The 21,154-nt window shown below is 33.0% G+C and overlaps 1 protein-coding gene across 1 annotated transcript in view; it reads right to left on the bottom strand.

Annotated features, from left to right (window-relative positions):
- The window catches only part of LOC139501069 (uncharacterized), a 46,296-nt gene that overhangs the window by 10,043 nt on the left and 15,099 nt on the right, over positions 1-21,154 (bottom strand). Inside the window, exons 5-11 of the mRNA XM_071290037.1 lie at positions 20,104-20,834; positions 16,729-16,825; positions 13,870-13,971; positions 12,632-12,922; positions 9,686-9,976; positions 8,564-8,857; positions 7,502-7,795 (exon numbers count right to left, since the gene is read on the bottom strand). Coding sequence (XP_071146138.1) covers positions 7,502-7,795; positions 8,564-8,857; positions 9,686-9,976; positions 12,632-12,922; positions 13,870-13,971; positions 16,729-16,825; positions 20,104-20,834 — 2,100 coding nt within the window. The remainder of the gene's footprint in view (positions 1-7,501; positions 7,796-8,563; positions 8,858-9,685; positions 9,977-12,631; positions 12,923-13,869; positions 13,972-16,728; positions 16,826-20,103; positions 20,835-21,154) is intronic.

Raw genomic sequence — 21,154 nt, 5'->3', positions numbered from 1 at the left:
TACTCTTTGATTTCAGATAGGGAGGCATTTGAAAAAAATGTCTCACTTCCGGTAAAATTCAAAATGGCGGACATCATACTTAAATCAGCCCAATATCGAAGGCTTTTATGTGAACAGGTGTTATTATCATGCTACTATCATAATATTTACTTCAAACCTTTGTTTTATACTACTTTTGGATATATCACATAGATTAGATGCCTAACCCTTTTTCCGGTAAAAACCAACATGGCTGACATTGTACTAAAATAAGCTTATCTTTTAAGGAGGGTAATTGAAGTGTGTTTTAACGTATTGCTACTATCATTACATGGGGCAGGAACCTTTCTTTAGTGCTGTTCATGGATACAATGTATAAGACGTACATCTTTAAAACCATTACTTCCGGTAATATAAAAAAAGCGGGCATAGAAAAGTCAATTTATTATTTAAATATTCAACTTTTTTTCAACATGTAAAGAAAATGTTGTTTTTGTGCTGGTCATTAAACTTTTGGCTTTAAGCTATCCCCAAAATCACTAATTCTATACTGTTATAAATGTTAAAATACAAAATTTACACTTCCGGTAAATTTCAAAGGTAAGTCCTCAATCCATATCTTCGATGTCGAGTTTTGGATAGATTGATTAAAACACTAAATTACTGAAGCAATTTTAAAATTACAACTGTTTGCCCAAAAATATATGTTTATTCACGGTCACCATTACATGCATACAAGGCAGTGCACGGGGTACCCGATTTTCCCCATAAACAACAACAGCGGCATCCTTTCTTACATCCAGAAAGTACAAACTTCTAAACAAATGATGAGGCCTCAGAAAGAGTTTTTTTAAAAGGGATCCTCTTTGTCCCTTCGCCATCCATTAGCGCCTGAACTGGGTAGCATAAGAGCCAAGTCCATGTTCGTCCCCCTAAACACCGCCTGAGTTTATTGCACTAGATCAAGTTGAGGGAACAGCCTCAATTAGCCTTCCCCTGTGTGCAAATAGTTATTTTCTTGCTTCGTTAACCATGTTATATAAATTTTGAATTTAAAAAAAAACTAAGGATTTTCTTATCCCAGGCATAGATTACCTAACCGTATTTGCCATATTTTTTGGGGAATTTTGGATCCTCAATGCTCTTCAACTTTGTACTTATTTGGCTTTATAAATATTGTGATATGAGCGTCACTGATGAGTCTTATGTAGACGAAACGCGCGTCTGGCGTACTTAATTATAATCCTGGTACCTTGAATAACTAATTAGCCCAATCTGATAAGTTTGTGCGATCTTACAGTAAAACCCCGGTGATTTAGGCTAATCATCTTTCTTTATGATAAAGTCACATCTAAAAATGCCATCAATGTCTTCCATGCAGTCTTTTTCCTTTTCAAGCAAACAGAGAACCGTATCACAACCGGTAAAGGCATGGATCACAATAAGCCATGGTATATTGCACGCTTTACATGCTGAAAAAAACTAGTCCTGGGAATAGACCAAATAAATCTTTCCTCTTCCAAAAACACATGTTTTTATGCTTTGTTAACCCCATCTGATAAGTTTTTTTTATCTTACAACAAAACCACGTATCGTTTTATCAATGACATTAGCAAATCCATATCTGGTGATGTTTGCTGGTCAAGTCAATGTCAAAGTCACTTCTTCATCCATGCTACCAACGCAGTTCCTTTTCCAGAAAACGTGTAAACTCTCAATGCCTAGTGCATTTGAAAGGTCGTGGATAGATATATATCTAAAGCTTTTCCCACTTTCAAATGCAAACCAATATGACACGGAATAGCGAATCAGCAATGACATCATTATCGACTTTCGAGTTATGACTCAATTAAGTTTGTGATTCACTGCATCAGACACATACATCTTGATTCTAGTGTCAGTCTCTTCATGTTAACATGGTGCTAAACTTGAAACACAATCAAGTGGTGGATAACACTGAACATCCTGAGCATTTGTTATTACAACTACCTTTTCCTCAAAATTTTATTGAGCAAGCTGCTGTGAATGAAAATTAAAAAGTTCTTCCCTATTGTCGTCATCTCTCAGAAATTTTGCAAATTTTAAGGAATTTATTTTGACCCTGGATTCGTGTGTGTATTCCCTTCTCCCTAAATGTAGCTCTTGCTTCTTGTAGCAGCCTTCAAACTAACAGTATTGTCTATGTACGAATCTGAGACTACATCCACTGTTGTTACAGTCTCAAGGTGTTTCCTAACGAGTTTGCTGATCAATTATTATGTCCTTACTTTAATAAAATACCTTGAAACTGTAACAAGAGTAAATGAAATCTAGAATGAGTATCGTATTGTAGCAACAAATGCTCAGGATGTTCAGTGTTATCCACCATGTGATGTATTTCAAGTTTAGCACTAAGTTCACATTAAGCATTTAAGAGGCTGACACAAAAATCATGGTACATGTGTCTGATGCAGTGAAACACGAACTTAAACGAGTCATGATTCGAACAGTCGTTACTGATTATGTTCTCATTACTGTTCCGCTATTCCGTAACAAAGGGTAGACGAACTATGCATTGTGTTAGGAAAGACAAAAATCTTTGGATTAATATTTACCAATGGCCTTTCAAATGCACTAGGCAATGAGTGATTAACACACTTATTGCGATCCATGCCTTTACCGGTTGGGGTACGGTTCTCTATTTGCTTGAGAAGGAAAAAGACTGTTTGGGAGACATTGATGGTATTTGAAGATGTGACTCTAACATAAAGAATGATGATTGGTCAGCCTAAATCACCGGGGTTTTAGTGTAAGATCGCACAAGCTTATCAGATTGGGCTAACATGGTTAACGAAGCAAGAAAATAACTATTTGCCCACAGGGGAAGGCTGATTGAGGCTGTTCCCTCATCTTGGTCTAGTTTTTACCCATATGTAAACGTGTAATAAACTCAGGCGGGTGGTTAGTGTGATGAGCTTGGGATTGGCTCTTATGCTACCCAGTTCAGGCACTAATGGATGGCGAAGGGACAAAGAGGATTTCTTTTAAAAAATTCTTTCTGAGGCCTCATCATTTTGTTAGAAGTTTGTACATTCTGGATGTAAGAAAGATTGCCGGGGTCGTTGTTTGTGGGGGAAATCGGTTACCCCGTGCACTGCCTTGTGTGCATGTGGTGGTGACCGTGAATAAACATGTATTTTTGGCCAAATAGTAGTTATTTTAAAAATGTTTAAGTAATTTAGTCATTTTATTTTGTTTTATTCAATCTATTCTAATCTCAACATCGAAGATATGGAATGAGGATTACCTTTGACATTTACGCTATATTTTTTTTCCAGAAGTGTCAACGTTGTATTTAAACATTTAAAACAAAATATAATTAGTGGTTTTGGGGAAAAGTCAAAAGTTTAATAACCAGCACAAAAACAACATTTTCTTTACATGTTGAAAAAAGTTGAATATTTAAATCATAAATCGATTTTTCTATGTCCGCCATATTTAGATATTACCGGAAGTAAGGATTTTAAAGATATACGTCTTATACATTGTATCTATGAGAAGCACTGAATAAAGGTTCCTGCACACAATGTAATGATAGTAGCAATACGTTAAAACACACTTCAATTACCCACCCTAAAATATAAGCTTATGTTAGTACAATGTCCGCCATGATAGATTTTACCGGACGAAGGGTTGTTAAAGACATCTAATCTATATAATATATCAAAAGTAGTATAAAACAAAGGTTTGAACTAAATTTTATGATAGTACCATGATAATAACATCTGTTCACATACTAGTCTTCAATATTGGGCTGATTTAAGTATGATGTCCGCCATTTTGAATTTTACCGGAAGTGAGACATTTTTTTTCAAATACCTCCCTATCAGAAATCATAGAGTTGAGGAAGGTCTATGCCAAATTTCATGCTTGTAGCACGAAGTGCACAATTCGTCTGAAATATGCTTGTAGCCGCCGGACTATCCATCTTCTTGATTGAAGTATATTATAGTCAGTGAAGGAACATCAGCATTTCCCCCGATGTACTTTCTTTATTATTTGTTCCTAGATGCCCTCCATGGTTTCCTCAAAATTGTTTCAAACATTTGTTATTGCTTACCTGGTTAACTTTGTTTCAAAATTACAATAGGGAACAAATATTTCAGTAATTATTCACCTGTTTATTGACAATCAAAATGAAATTATTTTTAACTTCTAACTTTGACAATAGTGTAGTTTAGACTCATTAAAATCATGTTATTTGTTGGCATTCATGTTGTCAATACTGTAAACCATCTAATTTTGCGAACAATTTAATTTCAGCGATCAGAAAAATAATGCGAGTAAAACATCATCACAAACATGTAAAATTTGTATCTTTCTTTTTTTAACTACATGAACATGAACATGATGAAGTAAATTTGAAACTCTCCAAATAGGCCAGAAAGGACTGAACCCGTAATAAAGTATCTTTAAAAATAAGTTGGTTTACAGTATTTGAAATGTTTGCCCAAATCTACAACTTTATAGGGCTTCCTGTAGAAAACTAATACCCAAGAAATTTTATACCCTGTTAGTAGTAGAGTTTTATGGTAACAATTTTACATAAAGTTTTTGTTTTTGTCTTAGCAGCCTCATATTTCTTATTTATACACTGTCCAACACAAATTTGTACAAAGTCAAGAAGATATTGTCAGTCCCCACCAAAAATTATAAAAAAAATCAAAAACCATATTCAGTAATATTTAATGCAAGTATCCAATAGGTGCTAGTAGTTATATAAATGGTACAAATTTTCATGCACCTGATACCTATTTTTATTTTTAATATTGTGCAATATTTGATTGTTTGATATAAGATAATACAATATGGCTTTGTAAGCTAGTTATTTTACTTGCCAGTATATATTTTACTTGCCAGTATATATATATATATATATATATTTTAAAAGGGATCCTCTTTGTCCCTTCGCCATCCATTAGTGCCTGAACTGGGTAGCATAAGAGCCAATCCCAAGCTCGTCACACTAACCACCCGCCTGAGTTTATTACACGTTTACATATGGGTAAAAACTAGACCAAGATGAGGGAACAGCCTCAATTAGCCTTCCCCTGTGCGCAAATAGTTATTTTCTTGCTTCGTTAACCATGTTAGCCCAATCTGATAAGCTTGTGCGATCTTACACTAAAACCCCGGTGATTTAGGCTGACCAATCATCATTCTTTATGTTAGAGTCACATCTTCAAATACCATCAATGTCTCCTAAACAGTCTTTTTCCTTCTCAAGCAAATAGAGAACCGTATCCCAACCGGTAAAGGCATGGATCGCAATAAGTGTGTTAATCACTCATTGCCTAGTGCATTTGAAAGGCCATTGATAAATATTAATCCAAAGATTTTTGCCTTTCCTAACACAATGCATAGTTCGTCTACCCTTTGTCACGGAATAGCGGAACAGTAATGAGAACATAATCAGTAGCGACTGTTCGAATCATGACTCGTTTAAGTTCGTGTTTCACTGCATCAGACACATGTACCATGATTTTTGTGTCAGCCTCTTAAATGCTTAATGTGAACTTAGTGCTAAACTTGAAATACATCACATGGTGGATAACACTGAACATCCTGAGCATTTGTTTCTACAATACGATACTCATTCAAGATTTCATTTACTCTTGTTACAGTTTCAAGGTATTTTATTAAAGTAAGGACATAATAATTGATCAGCAAACTCGTTAGGAAACACCTTGAGACTGTAACAACAGTGGATGTAGTCTCAGATTCGTACATAGACAATACTGTTAGTTTGAAGGCTGCTACAAGAAGCAAGAGCTACATTTAGGGAGAAGGGAATACACACACGAATCCAGGGTTAAAATAAATTCCTCAAAATTGGCAAAATTTCTGAGAGATGACGACAATAGGGAAGAACTTTTTAATTTTCATTCACAGCAGCTTGCTCAATAAAATTTTGAGGAAAAGGTAGTTGTAATAACAAATGCTCAGGATGTTCAGTGTTATCCACCACTTGATTGTGTTTCAAGTTTAGCACCATGTTAACATGAAGAGACTGACACTAGACTCAAGATGTATGTGTCTGATGCAGTGAATCACAAACAAAATATATATATATATATATGCCAAAATAGTGAAGGATGAATATTCTCTTTTTAAAGTTTAAAAAATATACTGACCATCAAAAGAGATACAATTGACATGACTGAGGTTTGATACTCTCTGTGGAAAATTGAAAATATAAAAATAAATTTAAAGAACATCACAATTTTATTCTAAAAGTCCATTTGTTAGAAATGGACAGAATTTTTCAAGCAAAACATGTTTTGTATTGAAAGGAGATTTTGTTGCTCAAAGAGGAAAAATAGAAAAAAAAATTTGGTTATAATTAAAACATTTAATATTCACTTCAGTAATTTCCAAAGTGAAACATTCAAATATTAATTCATGAAAAAAAACCAATTATTTATTGTTTCCTAAACCAAACTATAAACATATTTTAAATAACTAAATTGATTTCTATTCAGCATCCCCCTACAGAAAAAAAAATTGATGGTCATGTGGCGGACAGTTGAGGGCTAGCTGTTCTAAGCGAAATAGTTGAGGGCTAGCTGTTTTAAGCGAAATAGTTGAGGGCTAGGTGTTGATCATCTTGGCTCAACTAAAACCTGGCCAAGCACTGTATGTTTGATAGATGTCACTCAACAGGCCCTCAACTGAAGCTGATCATTAAGTTGAGGAAAAGTTGAGCAATTGATCTTTGGTTTTCATATAGTTGAGCAAAATGTGAGCATTCAGACTTTGATTTTTTTTTGTAGTTGAGCCAAAGTTGAGCAATTTTAAATATGACCTGGTGATATAAATGTTATGTCCCATCTGTTTTCTCTGTGAATAGTGCAGTGTATTCTTCTGATGACATGACTCTTGGATTTAGTATTATTGATGTTTTAACACATATTTCTGGAAACATCTTTTGGTAAGTACATTGGATTAGAATTTCTACTTTAATAAGTGTATATGCTTTTTTAGTTCAAAATAGTGATATTTTAAGTGTCTTCTTAACTTTTAAGAGTGAAGAAAAAATTGGGACAATATATTTATGCATTATCAAAATGTGTAAGACAGGAGATATATTTATTTTATTATCAAGACAATTTTTTTTATAAAGTTTAGAACAATAAGAATATTTTAATATAACGAATTTTGGTATAAAACGATTTATTTTTATTTACTAGATAACTTTTAAAAAGCAAGGATAAAGCATTCATGTAGTCTGTTGTGAGTTGAGATCTTTCAGCAGTATTTTGGCTTTAAAAATACACACTTTAAATTATTTTTTTTTACAATGTGTACTGGTGGTCATCCGTTTGCAATTTTCGGTTTTATGCTATTACGTTATATATGTTGTATGTTCGTTTTCAACTTTGCTGTATGAATATCCATTTGGTATATTTCTCTTCCTAAGTGTACAAGTGCATAACTTTGTAATTTATTGTAATATCATTATCTTTTAAAAGTTATAACTTACCGATGTAAGTGAGGAAAGATTCATTGCTAATTCCTTCACCAGCCTCGTTCGTAGCTTTACAGACATATACTCCTTCGTCATTTTTATTGAAGTCCTTTATGGTCAGTGAAGGACAATCAACATTGCCTCCTGTGTACTTTTCTTTAGATAATTTAAGTATTTCTTCTTCTCCATCATTAACTCTAATCCATAACAAAATAGGTTTTGGGATTCCAGAAACAGAACATTTTATTGTTTGAGCTGTACCTTTGACTACACTCTGCTTTTCAGGAGACACTTTGACCATTGGTTTTTCTATAGTAGCAAAAATTATGTTTCAAACAAAAGAGTCATTTATACACATTATAATGCAGTATGTAATAGTATGTGATCCACATTTGTGTAACTGTGAACAACAGTAATTTCCTTTAAGTCGGTCGGCATTTTGCATCTATTTTAGCATTTTAAAATACAGGCATTTTAGCAAAACAGCACAAAGTCTTTACAATTATCTCATTTTCCCTGGTAGAAGGATTCATCTAATATGCTATGTATCTAATTAAAACATTGCTTAAATTGAAAAATAGTATGACATATGTGTGTCTTGTTAATACAAGATACACCGAGGGCGTTTAGAACAAAGCCAAGAAATTGCATTTTAAAGTGGCGTTTAGAACAAAGGCAAGAAATTGCATTTTAAAAGTGGCATGCTTTTTTATGATGAAAAAGACAATGGCATCAATATGGCTTATTACTACAAGTGTCTTCTTGTGTAAAGGAATTCAAATTGTAAATACCCTTAGTATGTTCTACCGAAACCAAAATAATCAATAATTCCGAGACTACTGAAATAACTCCGGTTCGTGCTAATAAACCTTACGTTTGGTATGTTGTTTTTTGTATATCAAATTTTGTTTTTGGGTGTTTTTTTGGTTTTATGCTATTACGTTATATATGTTGTATGTTCGTTTTCGACTTTGCTGTATGAATATCCATTTGGTATATTTCTCTTCCTAAGTGTACAAGTGCATAACTTTGTAATTTATTATAATATGTCATTATCTTTTGAAAGTTATAACTTACCGATGTAAGTGAGGAAAGATTCATTGCTAATTCCTTCACCAGCCTCGTTCGTAGCTTTACAGACATATACTCCTTCGTCATTTTTATTGAAGTCTATTATGGTCAGTGAAGGACAATCAACATTGCCTCCTGTGTACTTTTCTTTAGATAATTTAAGTATTTCTTCTTCTCCATCATTAACTCTAATCCATAACAAAATAGGTTGTGGGATTCCAGAAACAGAACATTTTATTGTTTGAGCTGTACCTTTGACTACACTCTGATTTTCAGGAGACACTTTGACCATTGGTTTTTCTATAGTAGCAAAAATTATGTTTCAAACAAAAGAGTCATTTATACACATTATAATGCAGTATGTAATAGTATGTGATCCACATTTGTGTAACTGTGAACAACATTAATTTGCGTACAGTCCGTCAGCAGTTTGCATCTATTTTAGCATTGTTTAAATACAGCCATTTTAGCAAAACAGCAAAACGTCTTTGAAATTATCTCATTTTCCCTGGTAGAAGGACTCATCTAATCTGTTATGTATCTAATGAAAACATTGCTTTAATTTAAAAAAAAAGTATGACAGATATGTGTTTTGTTTATACAAGATACACCGGAGGCGTTTAGCATGTTTAGAATAAAATGATTTTAGAGGCAAGAAATTGTATTTTAATAGTGGAACCGCTGTTGAATCCAATGATTCCCCAAATATTAGAAAATCTGGTTTTCGACCATAACTATAGGCTTTAGATTAAAATAACTAGGGTTTCAAATTATTTTAATACATATTTAACATTCAATAAATAGAAAATATAATCACGATATTTCATTACAGCATAGAAATTTCGCTGTTTTGGCTGTGATTTCAAGTTGAAATTGTTCACTAGCAAGTGTATCGAAGCCGATGTTGTAATGAAAGATACGAAAGATACCTGGTTTATACTTAGGCCAAAGACGTTTCGTTTATAAAAGACCCAACCGCTGGAATCACGATAGTTGAAAAACTAAATCACTTATAAACTAAATAAACATTTCAAACAAACAAAAAACACAAAAGAGCTGTTACAAATCTGACAAATATTGTCTATGCCATTTCTGTAGTTTCATATTGAACCAATATAGAAAACTTACCAATGTATATAAGCTGTGATTTATTACTAATTCCAACTCCAGCCTCGTTTGTTGCTTTGCATATGTATATGCCTTCATCGTCTATTATAAAACATTTTATTGTCAATGACGGACATGAAACTGTTCCCCCAGAATATTTTTCTTGTAATGGTACTATTTCTTCTCCGTTCTTTTTCTTTGTCCATTGAATGGTAAATGGTGATGGCTTGCCAGATATGTGACATTCTATTGTATGACTGTCTCCATTTAGAACCGTTTTCTTTGCAGGTCCTATTTCAAGCTTTAGCTCCTCTAAAATAAGACAGGGGTTTAATCGTAACTATTTATAAAACAATCAACACCATGACTTATTTAAATCAAGACTTTCCAAGGTCACATTTTATATCAAATACAAAAACCTTACTTAACGTCTTTGTACACGTTGTGCGAAGTATTATTGTCTGTTTGTTAAATTCATACAGTTGTATTGGATGTTAGTGGTGTATGTTTACACTGTTTTGTTCCAATTTTACTCATGTTAACTTTTTAGGTATGATTTGGTCTCTCATTCAATCTGTGTTAATATAACAAAACTATTAACAATCGTCATACATGTTTGAGGCAAAGCTAACTTTACAACTATGTAATATACCCATTTTCGTAAGAATAAACATGTACCATGTTAGGAATATGACAACTGTTTTCAATTTGTTCCGTTGGTCGATAAAGTCTAACGTAAATAAACCTTTATAACATATCTCATCAGGAGAAAAATACATTTCACAAATATGCAGTAAATAAGTGTTGACAAATCGTATGACTTCAGAAAGGTTATTTAATTATTTTATATAACTCAAGTTCTTATATGAGAAGGGATATGAATTCCCAATTGTGAAACCTTCAATTTGTATTTGATTATCTAATATTCCTGAGATTTTGATATTCCTGTTGATGGCCAGGTTGATTGTTTCTTAAGTCAAGCGAAATAAGCATATATCTCCCCCAGTTATTTCAATCGTTTGCCTCATGCGTTTGTAGTATCAATAACAATTCCGAATTTATTGTACTAGTAAGAATTACAAAAATTTCAGAAAAGGTGAGAAATAAAATGTAGACGTTGTGCTTCAGTTAAATTCCATATCTCTATAGCTTATCTAGAGCGGTTATGAATCCACTAGTACAGAGAGGCATTGCTTCACTTTTCTATCTGACGTTATGACATCAACATATTGAACCTTTTTTAACCATTGTTTGTGTTTAAAATGAAGTGAAAAACGGTACATAAGACTATGTTTTCTTCTTTCTTAAATTGTACCAATATTATGCTATACAAATAAACTCATCATAGATACTAGGATTAAAATTTTATATTAACGCATTTCGTCTACAAAAGACTAATCAGTGACGCTCGAATTAAAAAATATTTAAAAGGCTAAGGTAATCGATTCCTTAGGAAGAAAAGCCTTAGTTTTTTTTTTCTTCAAAAATTCAAAGTTTTGTTAACAGTTGTTTTATAATAGTGAACATATCAATGATTACTCAAGTCAACACAAAAGTGCTGACAACTGGGCTGGTGATACCCTCGGGGAAATAATTAGCCATCAGCATATGCATATTACTTTATTTGGCCTTTCTAACTTTTTTTTAATTCGAGCGTCACTGATTAGTCTTTTGTAGACGAAACGCACGTCTGGCGTATATACAAAATTTAGTCCTGGTATCTATGATGAGTTTAATTGTGCCTATAAAATGACATATGTTCACTGCAAGATTGAAGACATAGTTCGAACCTTTTTTAGCTCACCTGGCCCAAAAGAACAATTGAGCTTTCCCCATTACTTGGCGTCCGTCGTCGGTCGTCCGTCGGCGTCCGTCGTCGGTCGTCCGTCGGCGTCCGTCGTCGTTAACTTTTACAAAAATCTTCTCCTCTGAAACTACTTGGCCAAATTTAACCAAACTTAGCCACAATCATCACTCGGGTATCTAGTTTAAAACCTGTGTCCAGTTGCCCGGCAAACAAACCAAGATGGTCGCCATGGCTAAAAATGGAACATATGAGTAAAATGTAGATTTTGGCTTATAACTCTGAAACCAAAGCATTTAGAGCAAATTTGACAGGGTACAATTGTTTATCAGGTCAAAAACTATCTGAATCGGACAACTGGTTGTTGTCTTGCTGCCCGTGAATTGGTAATTTGAAACTACTCTGAAACTACTGTGTCAAATGTAACCAAACTTAGCCAAAATCGTATTAGGGTATCTAGTTTGAAAAATGTGTGAGGTGACCCAGCCAACCGATCAAGATGGCTGCAATGGCTAAAAATAGAACACAGGGATAAAATGTAGCTTTTGGCTTATAACTCTGAAACCAAAGCATTTAGAGCTAATTGATAAGGGGTTAAATTGTTTATCAAGTCAATATCTATCTGCCCTGAAATTCAGATGAATTGGACAACTAGTTGTTGGGTTGCTGCCCTCCCCCCTCCCTCCCCCCCCCCCCCCCCCATTGGTATTTTTAAAGAAATTTTGCCGTTTTTGGTTATTATCTTGAATACTTTTATAGATACAGATAAACTGTAAACAGCAATAATGTTCTGCAAAATAAAATTTAAAAATAAGTCAACATGACCAAAATGGTCAGTTGACCCCTTAAGGAGTTATTGCCCTTTATAGCCAATTTTTTTACAATTTATATTAATTTTGTAAATTTTTGTAAATTTTTACAAAATATTTTCCTCTGTATCTAAAGGGCCAAGTTTATTACAGATAGAGACAATTGTAAGTAGCAAGAATGTTCAGTAAAGTAAGATCTACAAACATCACCATCACCAACACACAATTTTGTCATGAATCCATCTGTGTCCCTTATCTGTGTCCCTTAATATGCACATAAACCAAGGTGAGCGACACCGGCTCTTTAGTTTTAATTTTGGTATGACTTGCTGTAACGAACTTTTAATTACTAACCTGGCGCTATCATCTTTAAATCAACGTCAGCTTTCTCTTTTGTGTCTATGTATGATAGAAAACCAGATATCAAAGGTATTACTTCATGGTGTAATTCGTGTATATCATTCATAATATGTTTTAATACGTCAAGTATGATATTTAAGTTCTTATAAGAATAGCTTTTTATTTTCACTCCTGCTTCTTTATTCATCTGTGATAAATGAATTTCTTGTAAGGCTTTAGTGATTTCATTCTCATCCCAGTTATCAGGAACATCCATTTGAAGAAGAACTGGTATTGTTCCTTGCCCTAGAAAATTGTGTGAAAGTAAAACTTTTATTGTTGATTCGAAGTTAAAACTGTTAGTAAAATTTTTGGTGTGCTGATATTGAGATGATCACTTTCAATTAATGAGATAACGTGTTTGTTATAATCTCAAGATCTTTAGAAGTTATGATAATCATAGTTATATCTGAAAATAATCAAAATATAGCAAGAGCATCGTATATAACATAACATAACCTCTTCTTTGCGTCAGTAAATTCTGGCTTAAAACTACGTAACCACATTTCAGCGTTGAACAGGGATGTATTAGTGCACTTATTTGTTACATAGAATTATTATATGACGTGCTTCTTTCGTATTGTAGGATAAGGCTACAGATTTCAAATAAATCTAAGTCTTACATTTCTATCTTTTTTCTTAAACATGTTAAATAACAACTAAAAAGTATCTTCAATTCTTATTGTTATTAACCCCACTTTTATTTTTTCGTTGGCTACTATTTACCGTTTTATCCAAAACTACAGAGTGAGCCGCCATGTTGACATGCAGAAATCTATAAATGTGCAAATGTCAGCTTAAAATACAGGTGGCGCTAAGCAACCAGCAATAATGAATGTATTATAGTACACATTTATTCCAGTAACTGTAAATTTAGGGTTCATGCGACATACTTAGATGACACGATGGAATGTATTTATCTTCGAGGAAAGCTTTAAGTCACAAATGCCCCATTTCTAATTAGTCGCTATTTGAAGAAGAACTGGTATTGTTCCTTGCCCTAGAAAATTGTGTGAAATGTATTATCAGTAACTTTTATTGCTGGATTAATAAGTAGGTTATCAAAATACGCTTGGTTGCAATAAGTCCTATCCCAACGATTTCACAAAAGATTTAACGCAAAATTGACATAGTGAATTAGTAAATTGTCCAACCTTGATCTGAATGTCCACAAATGAAAAATATATTCTTACCTTCATCTATTGTCCCTTCATCTTTAGATTCAATTTTTTTTTTCAGGTCACTGTTTCCGAAAACTCGAATAACTACTTCATTAACAACGGTTTGTAATGCCTCTGAAAAGGAATCAAGTTTAATTCACGTCAAAATCATGATTTCAAAGTAAACATCTCTTTGGACAAAAATTTCAATCTATCAATAATTGTTGTGACCTAATTTCTATTCACCGAATCTCAACATCAATAGGGATTTATATCGCCAACCTCTTATCTCATATCTACTGCAACTGCAGCCATTAGTTTGATAATTCCACAACTTGAATATATTATCCCCATGACCTGGGCCATTATTAAATCAAGAGCGATATATGTGAAACAGATGGTTAAAAAAATACAGTTGCTGAAAAACTACTTAATTAACAGTTCTTAGATATAGGACGATGTGGTGTGAGTGCCAATGAGACACTCTCCACTCGAATAACAATTTATAAAAGTAAACCATTATAGGTCAATGTGCGTTCTTCAACACTGAGCCTTGGTTCACACGGAACAACAAGCTATAAAGGGCCCACAAATCACTAGTGTTAAACCATTCAAACGGGAAAACCAACGGTCTAATCTATATACAAAAACGAGAAACGAGAAACACGTATTAATTACTTAAACAAACGACAACTATTGTTCATCAGATTCCCAACTTATAACAGGTGCAAACATTAGCAGCGGGATTAAACATTTTAATGGTACCAAACCTTCTCCCTTTTTCTGAAACAATAGTATAACATCACAACATAGAAAAGCACACGATAAAATATCAACTGGAAGGCTTAACTCAATCAAATATAAGCGATTTGTTTGAAAAGTACTTTATATACTGCAGTTGATAAATGGATAAAATTGAATAAAAAGCGGAAAATTAATGAATTATTTATTGTTCATATTTTGCAGATGCTTTTAAATCAAAAAATGACATTTTTACTATAATGACAGTAATTTGACAACTTAAATCACACTGCAAAATGAGTGAACTTATGATTCTGCTCGTTTTCTACCCTGAACTGATCGTCTACTTTCAAGCATATCATATTGCTGATTATATTTGACAAATTTTGCAGTTTAAGGAGCGATGATGATTGAGAAAAAAATATAACAGAATCAAAGTGTCAATGTTTATAGACATGCCGTTGACGAAACAGGATCCACATGTGTTTCTTAAATCTTTATTAATGGTGATGGAGACTGAAATATAAAAAAAGAAGATGTGGTATGATTGTCAATGAGACAACTCTCAACAAGAGACCAACTGACACAGAAATTAACAACTATAGATCACTGTGTGGTCTTCAACAATAAGTAAAGTCCATACCGCATAGTCAGCTATAAAAGGCCTCGAAATGACAAATGTAAAACATTTCAAACGAGAAAACTAACGGCCTAAATAATGTACAAAAATTAAACGAAAAACAAATATATAACACATCAACAAACGACAACCACTGAATTACAGGCTCCTGACTATGGACAGGCACATACGTACAGAATGTTGCGGGGTTAAACATGTTAGTGGGATCCCAATCCTCCCCTAACCTAGACAGTGTTGTAACATTACAACATAAGAACGAACTAGAAAAATCAGTTGAAAAAGGCTTAAAGCATTAGATGGATACTAATAGAAATACTATACTGAGTGGACGTGACCGGGTACTTGTATATCCTAACAACAAAAATATACTACGTACAGATCTGAGAGTACTCGCAGTAACTGACAGAGCTATTATTCAGAGCCCCAAAAGTTGATAAAATCGAATAAAAAAATTCTCTTTAATTTCGTACTTTATTCAGACTTTTAAAAAAATAAATATTCGAAGGTTACTGATGAGTCTTTTGTAGACGGAACGCGCGTCTGGCGTAAATATAAAAGTTCAATCCTGGTATCTAAGATGAGTTTATTTACAACCACTTTGTCGATGCCACTGTTGGTGGAGTTTTAACTCACCGAGGGAATCATCAGCCAAGTAGTCAGCGCTTTTGTGTTCACTTGAGTTGTCATTGATATGTTCATAATTACGAATTAACTGTTAACAAAACTTTGAACTTCGGAAAATACTAAGGTTTTTCTACCTCAGGAATAGATTACCTTTCCGGAGTTTTTCGATACATTGAAGACCCATTGTTGGCCTTCGAATGATGTCTGCTCTATGGTCGGGTTGTTGTCGCTTTGACACATTCCCCATTTTCTTTCTCAATTGTATACCTTAGCTGTCTTAGGCAAAACTTTAGGATTTTTTTGTCCTCAATGCCCATAACTTCGTACTTAATATGCCCTTTTTAACATTTTTGTATTCGAGCATCACTGATGGGTCTTTTGAGGACGAAACGCGCTTCTTGCGTTAATATAACATTTCAATCCTGGTACATATGAGGTTTTTTCTACCCTTCACTGATTATTTTCTTTTCATACAAAAAAGAAGATGTGGTATGATTGCCAATGAGACAACAAGAGACCAAAATGACACAGACATAAACAATTATAGGTCATCGTACGGCCTTCAACAATGAGCAAAGCCCATACCGCATCGTCATCTATAAAAAGCCCCGATAAGACAATGTAAAACAATTTAAACGAGAAAACTAACATGCCCGATTTCAAAATGATATCAAATACATAGGTGTTATCCTTTGTTCTATATTGAGTCCTGGTGTATATATTTTATTTTTTGATTTGGCAAATAAAAACATCCGACAACTGTTGTAAACTAAACACACAAAGGATTGGTTCTAATGACCCAAGTAATTTACTAAAATATTTGGTAAAGTAAAATGCTGAACAAACTCCATGCGACAGTACAAGTCTACATTATTGAGGCTACCAACCAATTTCAGGAGCTGCTTTCTCAATAAGAGTGTCTTCATCCATGATTATCTGTTCAAATCTTGAAAATGTTAGGCGAAATTCTTCTTGATGACGTTTCTAAAAGATTTGAATATAATATTAAATTACTTAAAATCACAAGTGTATTCTTTTCTTCCTTGTTATTTACAAATTATATGGGAGAAATTTGATATAAATAAAAAAGAGATGAAAAAAAGGACAAATATTTAACTGAAAGTGGCGAATTCATGTTGTGTGTTAATAAAGGAAAGTACTAATTAAAATAAAATAAACAGTTTTTTCATGTTGATTTTTCTCAATGATTTGAAAGGTGATGATTTTGAAAACGTCACCTTTCAAATCATTGAGAAAAATTAAAATTGGAATACACAAGGAAGACAAAAAAGGGAGAGATTTTGGATGCACCAGTTACGAACTCTTGAACCTGATGGACTCAATGAGAGAGACGAAACAAGATTTAAAAGCAAATCAAAACCATAATTATTTTAAAATCATACAAATTAATTTATAGAAATTCATACAATTAATCGAACATCTATATATGTGTTTAACTTTTATTCTAACTTCATGTAGTTTTAGGTACAAACATATTTTTTGCAACATCAATCAATATGTTACACTTTTTCTCAAATCTTGTATAGATTAAGCTACAAAAATATTTTTTGTCATGCATCCGATTTCACCTTGAGAGATGTACACGCCTGATGAAGCTAATTTGTTTATCGAAATATTGCGTATTTCTATTTAAAATCTAATAGAATTTTTAATGTATAAATGTATTAATTCAGTAATTGTATCAGTTTATTTTCACAAACTGATCCACGCTTAAATAGATTGAATGTTGATTGTTGCTATTTTTAGACATTATATATATATATACAAATATACTTTTTTTTCACTTTTTGGTCTTTTGGAAAATGTTGTTTGTGCTGTTTTTAGACCCTTCTACAACGAAATTTGTTTTACATGCACACGTATAAAAATTGCGGTTTTTATCCTACGCAATTATAGGTTTGAACGTAGTTTTCAATTTAGACTCGTCTATATATTGACGCTACTTACCATTATGGAAAAGGAAAAACTACAACCAATCCTTTCTTAAGAATTTTTTATTTGCTACATCAATCGAGGGAGACGTCCTTACATTGGTAGCATTTAACTAGCACATGTTTTGTTACATGTTTCTAAATTTACTTTTTATATATATATGAGTATATCACAGACGACACAAAGGTGAACAACCAGATAAATTTTCCAAAAACATTTATGATACCTATCAATTAATAATGTACATTTCATTAGGGACTATCGTTTGCTCTTTTTTTCATTTTCCTATTAAATGAACCTTGTGATATGTGTTTTTTTGTCTCTCAACATATATATATTTCCTAGTAATTCAGACAACCATGTTCGTCAAAGTTTCATATTATAACTCGCCAAAACGTAATACTAAAAATAAATTAAAGACTGAAAGTATATATACATAATATTTATGTTATATGAATTTAAGGCGCAATTACTACATAAGTAAGCCGCCTACCAAAACCAATAACAACAACAATGTTGCTAGGTTCGACTCGACGAGGTCTGACAATATTGATTATTTAATTGGCCTGAATATTAGAATTTGCTTATTTGAAAACTATACAGGCGTGTTTACATTTGTATAACTTAAAAAGAGGGACGAAAGATACCAGAGGGACAGTCAAACTCGTAAATCGAAAACGCCATGGCTAAAAATGAAAAAGACAAACAGACAAACAATAGTACACATGTCACAACATAGAAAACTAAAGAATAAGCAACACGAACCCTACCAAAATCTAGGGGTGATTTCAGGTGCTACGGAAGGGTAAGCAGATCCTACTCCACAAGTGGCACCCGTCGTGTTGCTTATGTGATAACAAATCTGGTAAATAGTCTAATTCGGTAGGTCACATTCATGAAAAATAAGATTGTTTTAGTAAAATAAGAATAACTTGATCAGATTCATTTTACATGCATTCTACTTATATCTGTTATCCTGAATGTTAATTGATATTTGTATGTACTGTTTCCTCTTTTTTTAAATAGTGGTGCTGATTTGTGCACTTATTTAGAGTTCGAATTTAGCTCTGGTAAATATTGGTTTCTGTTTCGAATATCCCTTAATGACTGTTCAAAGTATTATGCAAAGATGCTTGATAATTATGATCTTGCACAGCTGTTGGTGGAAATAAAACTGAATTTATGCTTTGTTATATTCAATTTATATTTCTAGATTTCATTTAATTTTTATTTGAGCAGTTCCTGTAAAAGCTGGTGTGTACAAAATACCTCACACATTACTTAAGAATGAATTGAACGTTCCTTTCAGCACAATACAAGAATCCAATCATGTTGAGAATAATGACTATGTATATTTTAATATGACATGCTGGTGGTAATTAATTAATATTCTACTATCTTTGTCACCCCCTCTATCTCAGAGTTGATGTCGTGATTTGGTTGCATACCCGTGTAAAGTGTGTAGTATGTCTTAATTGGTCTCCAAAATAATGTAGGTCGTCATGTATGCAATGAAGTTCTACTCCGTAAAGGTTAATTTTCTCTAAGTTTTATATAAAGGTTTATAAATAAAAACAAAATTACATTGGACCTTCTATTAGTTTGAACAAGAGAGCTCGACATTACGATACTAGATTTTATAGGAGCCAAAACAGCTAATCAGTTCCGTTTGAATCTTGCCTATCTACATTTTTTTACGATTTTATGTAGCAAATATACTACATGTATGCTTCCGATTTTCAAACTAAAATGGCCGAAAGTTTTCAAAGTAAACAATGTCCATTTGTACACGAACAGAATCCTAAAAGTATGAACAATTCACCTATATATATGAGGACAACTTTTTGATACAGCATAAGAATTGACACATTAGCATGTTTTGCTTAAGGGTCATATATAATTCTATTGCAATGGCTGCCGTTATGATAATGTAAAATGGCCGCTATGCAAAGTACCCCAAATTTTGCCATGTGAATCTTCTATTTTAACAGCATGGAGCACTAACAGTAAACGGTGCTATAAATGGTTTATTAACTCAATTAAGGACTTACGAAAGCTCTGACCAAGGCAAATATAGCAGTTCATCGTTGGAAGATGAAAGACGGCAAATGAAGTCAAAACAATTTCAACAAGATTCATGGAAAAAATACCTTAATAATATTCATGCTCATGTTGTAAGTAATAGTGCGAAATTGCGAAAAAAAACTGTTCTAATTTTGTATTTCGTAATGAACATGACGAATGAAAACGGTGATTTTGGGTGCATACAAATGAAAAATAGGAAACACTGAAATGCAACAAGGTCATACCTGAAGTTCTGCACATTTATCTCTGCAAAATTCTTGGAAAATCTGCTGCTGAACAAAACTATCGCTTGCTATCATCATTGATCCTCTTATTTCATTGATGTTTTTATAAAAGTTCTCATTATATTGCTCATCATTTATATAATATAAAAAGAATTCACTAGATTCTTTCAAAATTTTCCATTTGTTTTCAAATTCTTGATTTACTATTGACTGAGAGTCTGATTGGTGAAAGACATAGTTTCGTACTTTCCTGATATCTTCACACTTTTTGTCAACACCTAAAGTAATATTCACACCATGAACATTTGTTATTAGAATAGAAAGTAATGAAATATCCACATCAGACAAAGAGACAGACGATTTTACTTTGTAAGAACACGTGCAACGTTGCCTTGATCCATCCTTGCCTCTTGTGTGTTTCCGATTAAACATGTTTTTATCATGCTCAAATAATATTGAAATTTGATCTTGTGTTAACATAAATTTACATTCACATTTACATGAGCAAGCTTTTGCACATTTGCAGCATTTAAATGAACATCGACAACATGGATGCGGTTCATGTAAATGTAATATTTTATCTACATTTTTCTTTAAATAATTTTCAAATGAGTCAGCTTTCCAAATGCACGAGTCAAAATACTTTTTTGCGACATCTCCGGCTATATGCACAACAAATTTGACAAGTCGATGGAAGTTATCTTCTAAATTCTGGTGATCAGATGCATCTACTACAAATCAAATAATAAATAATGATCACAAAATAATCTAATAAACATATAGATCAATGCCTTCTACAAGCGGCGAAATATGCCAAAGAGACATTCAAACTCATAATTCGAAAGTAAACTGACAAACTAAATGCTGAGCAACACCAACCCAGCCACCAGTCATGTTGTTCATTTACATTCAAATCTAGTGATTAGTGACCTCACATTTGAGTAAACTAGGACGGGATTGTTTTTCTGACAAAAGAAACTATCCTTCATCATCTGCGAAACATCTCGTGATGGCGTCCGTAAAATTAACGAAGGGATGATTTCAACTTCTT

The sequence above is a fragment of the Mytilus edulis genome, chromosome 13, assembly GCF_963676685.1.
Source record: "Mytilus edulis chromosome 13, xbMytEdul2.2, whole genome shotgun sequence".
Lineage (NCBI taxonomy): Eukaryota > Metazoa > Mollusca > Bivalvia > Mytilida > Mytilidae > Mytilus > Mytilus edulis.
This window is presented reverse-complemented; position numbering and strand designations above follow the sequence as displayed.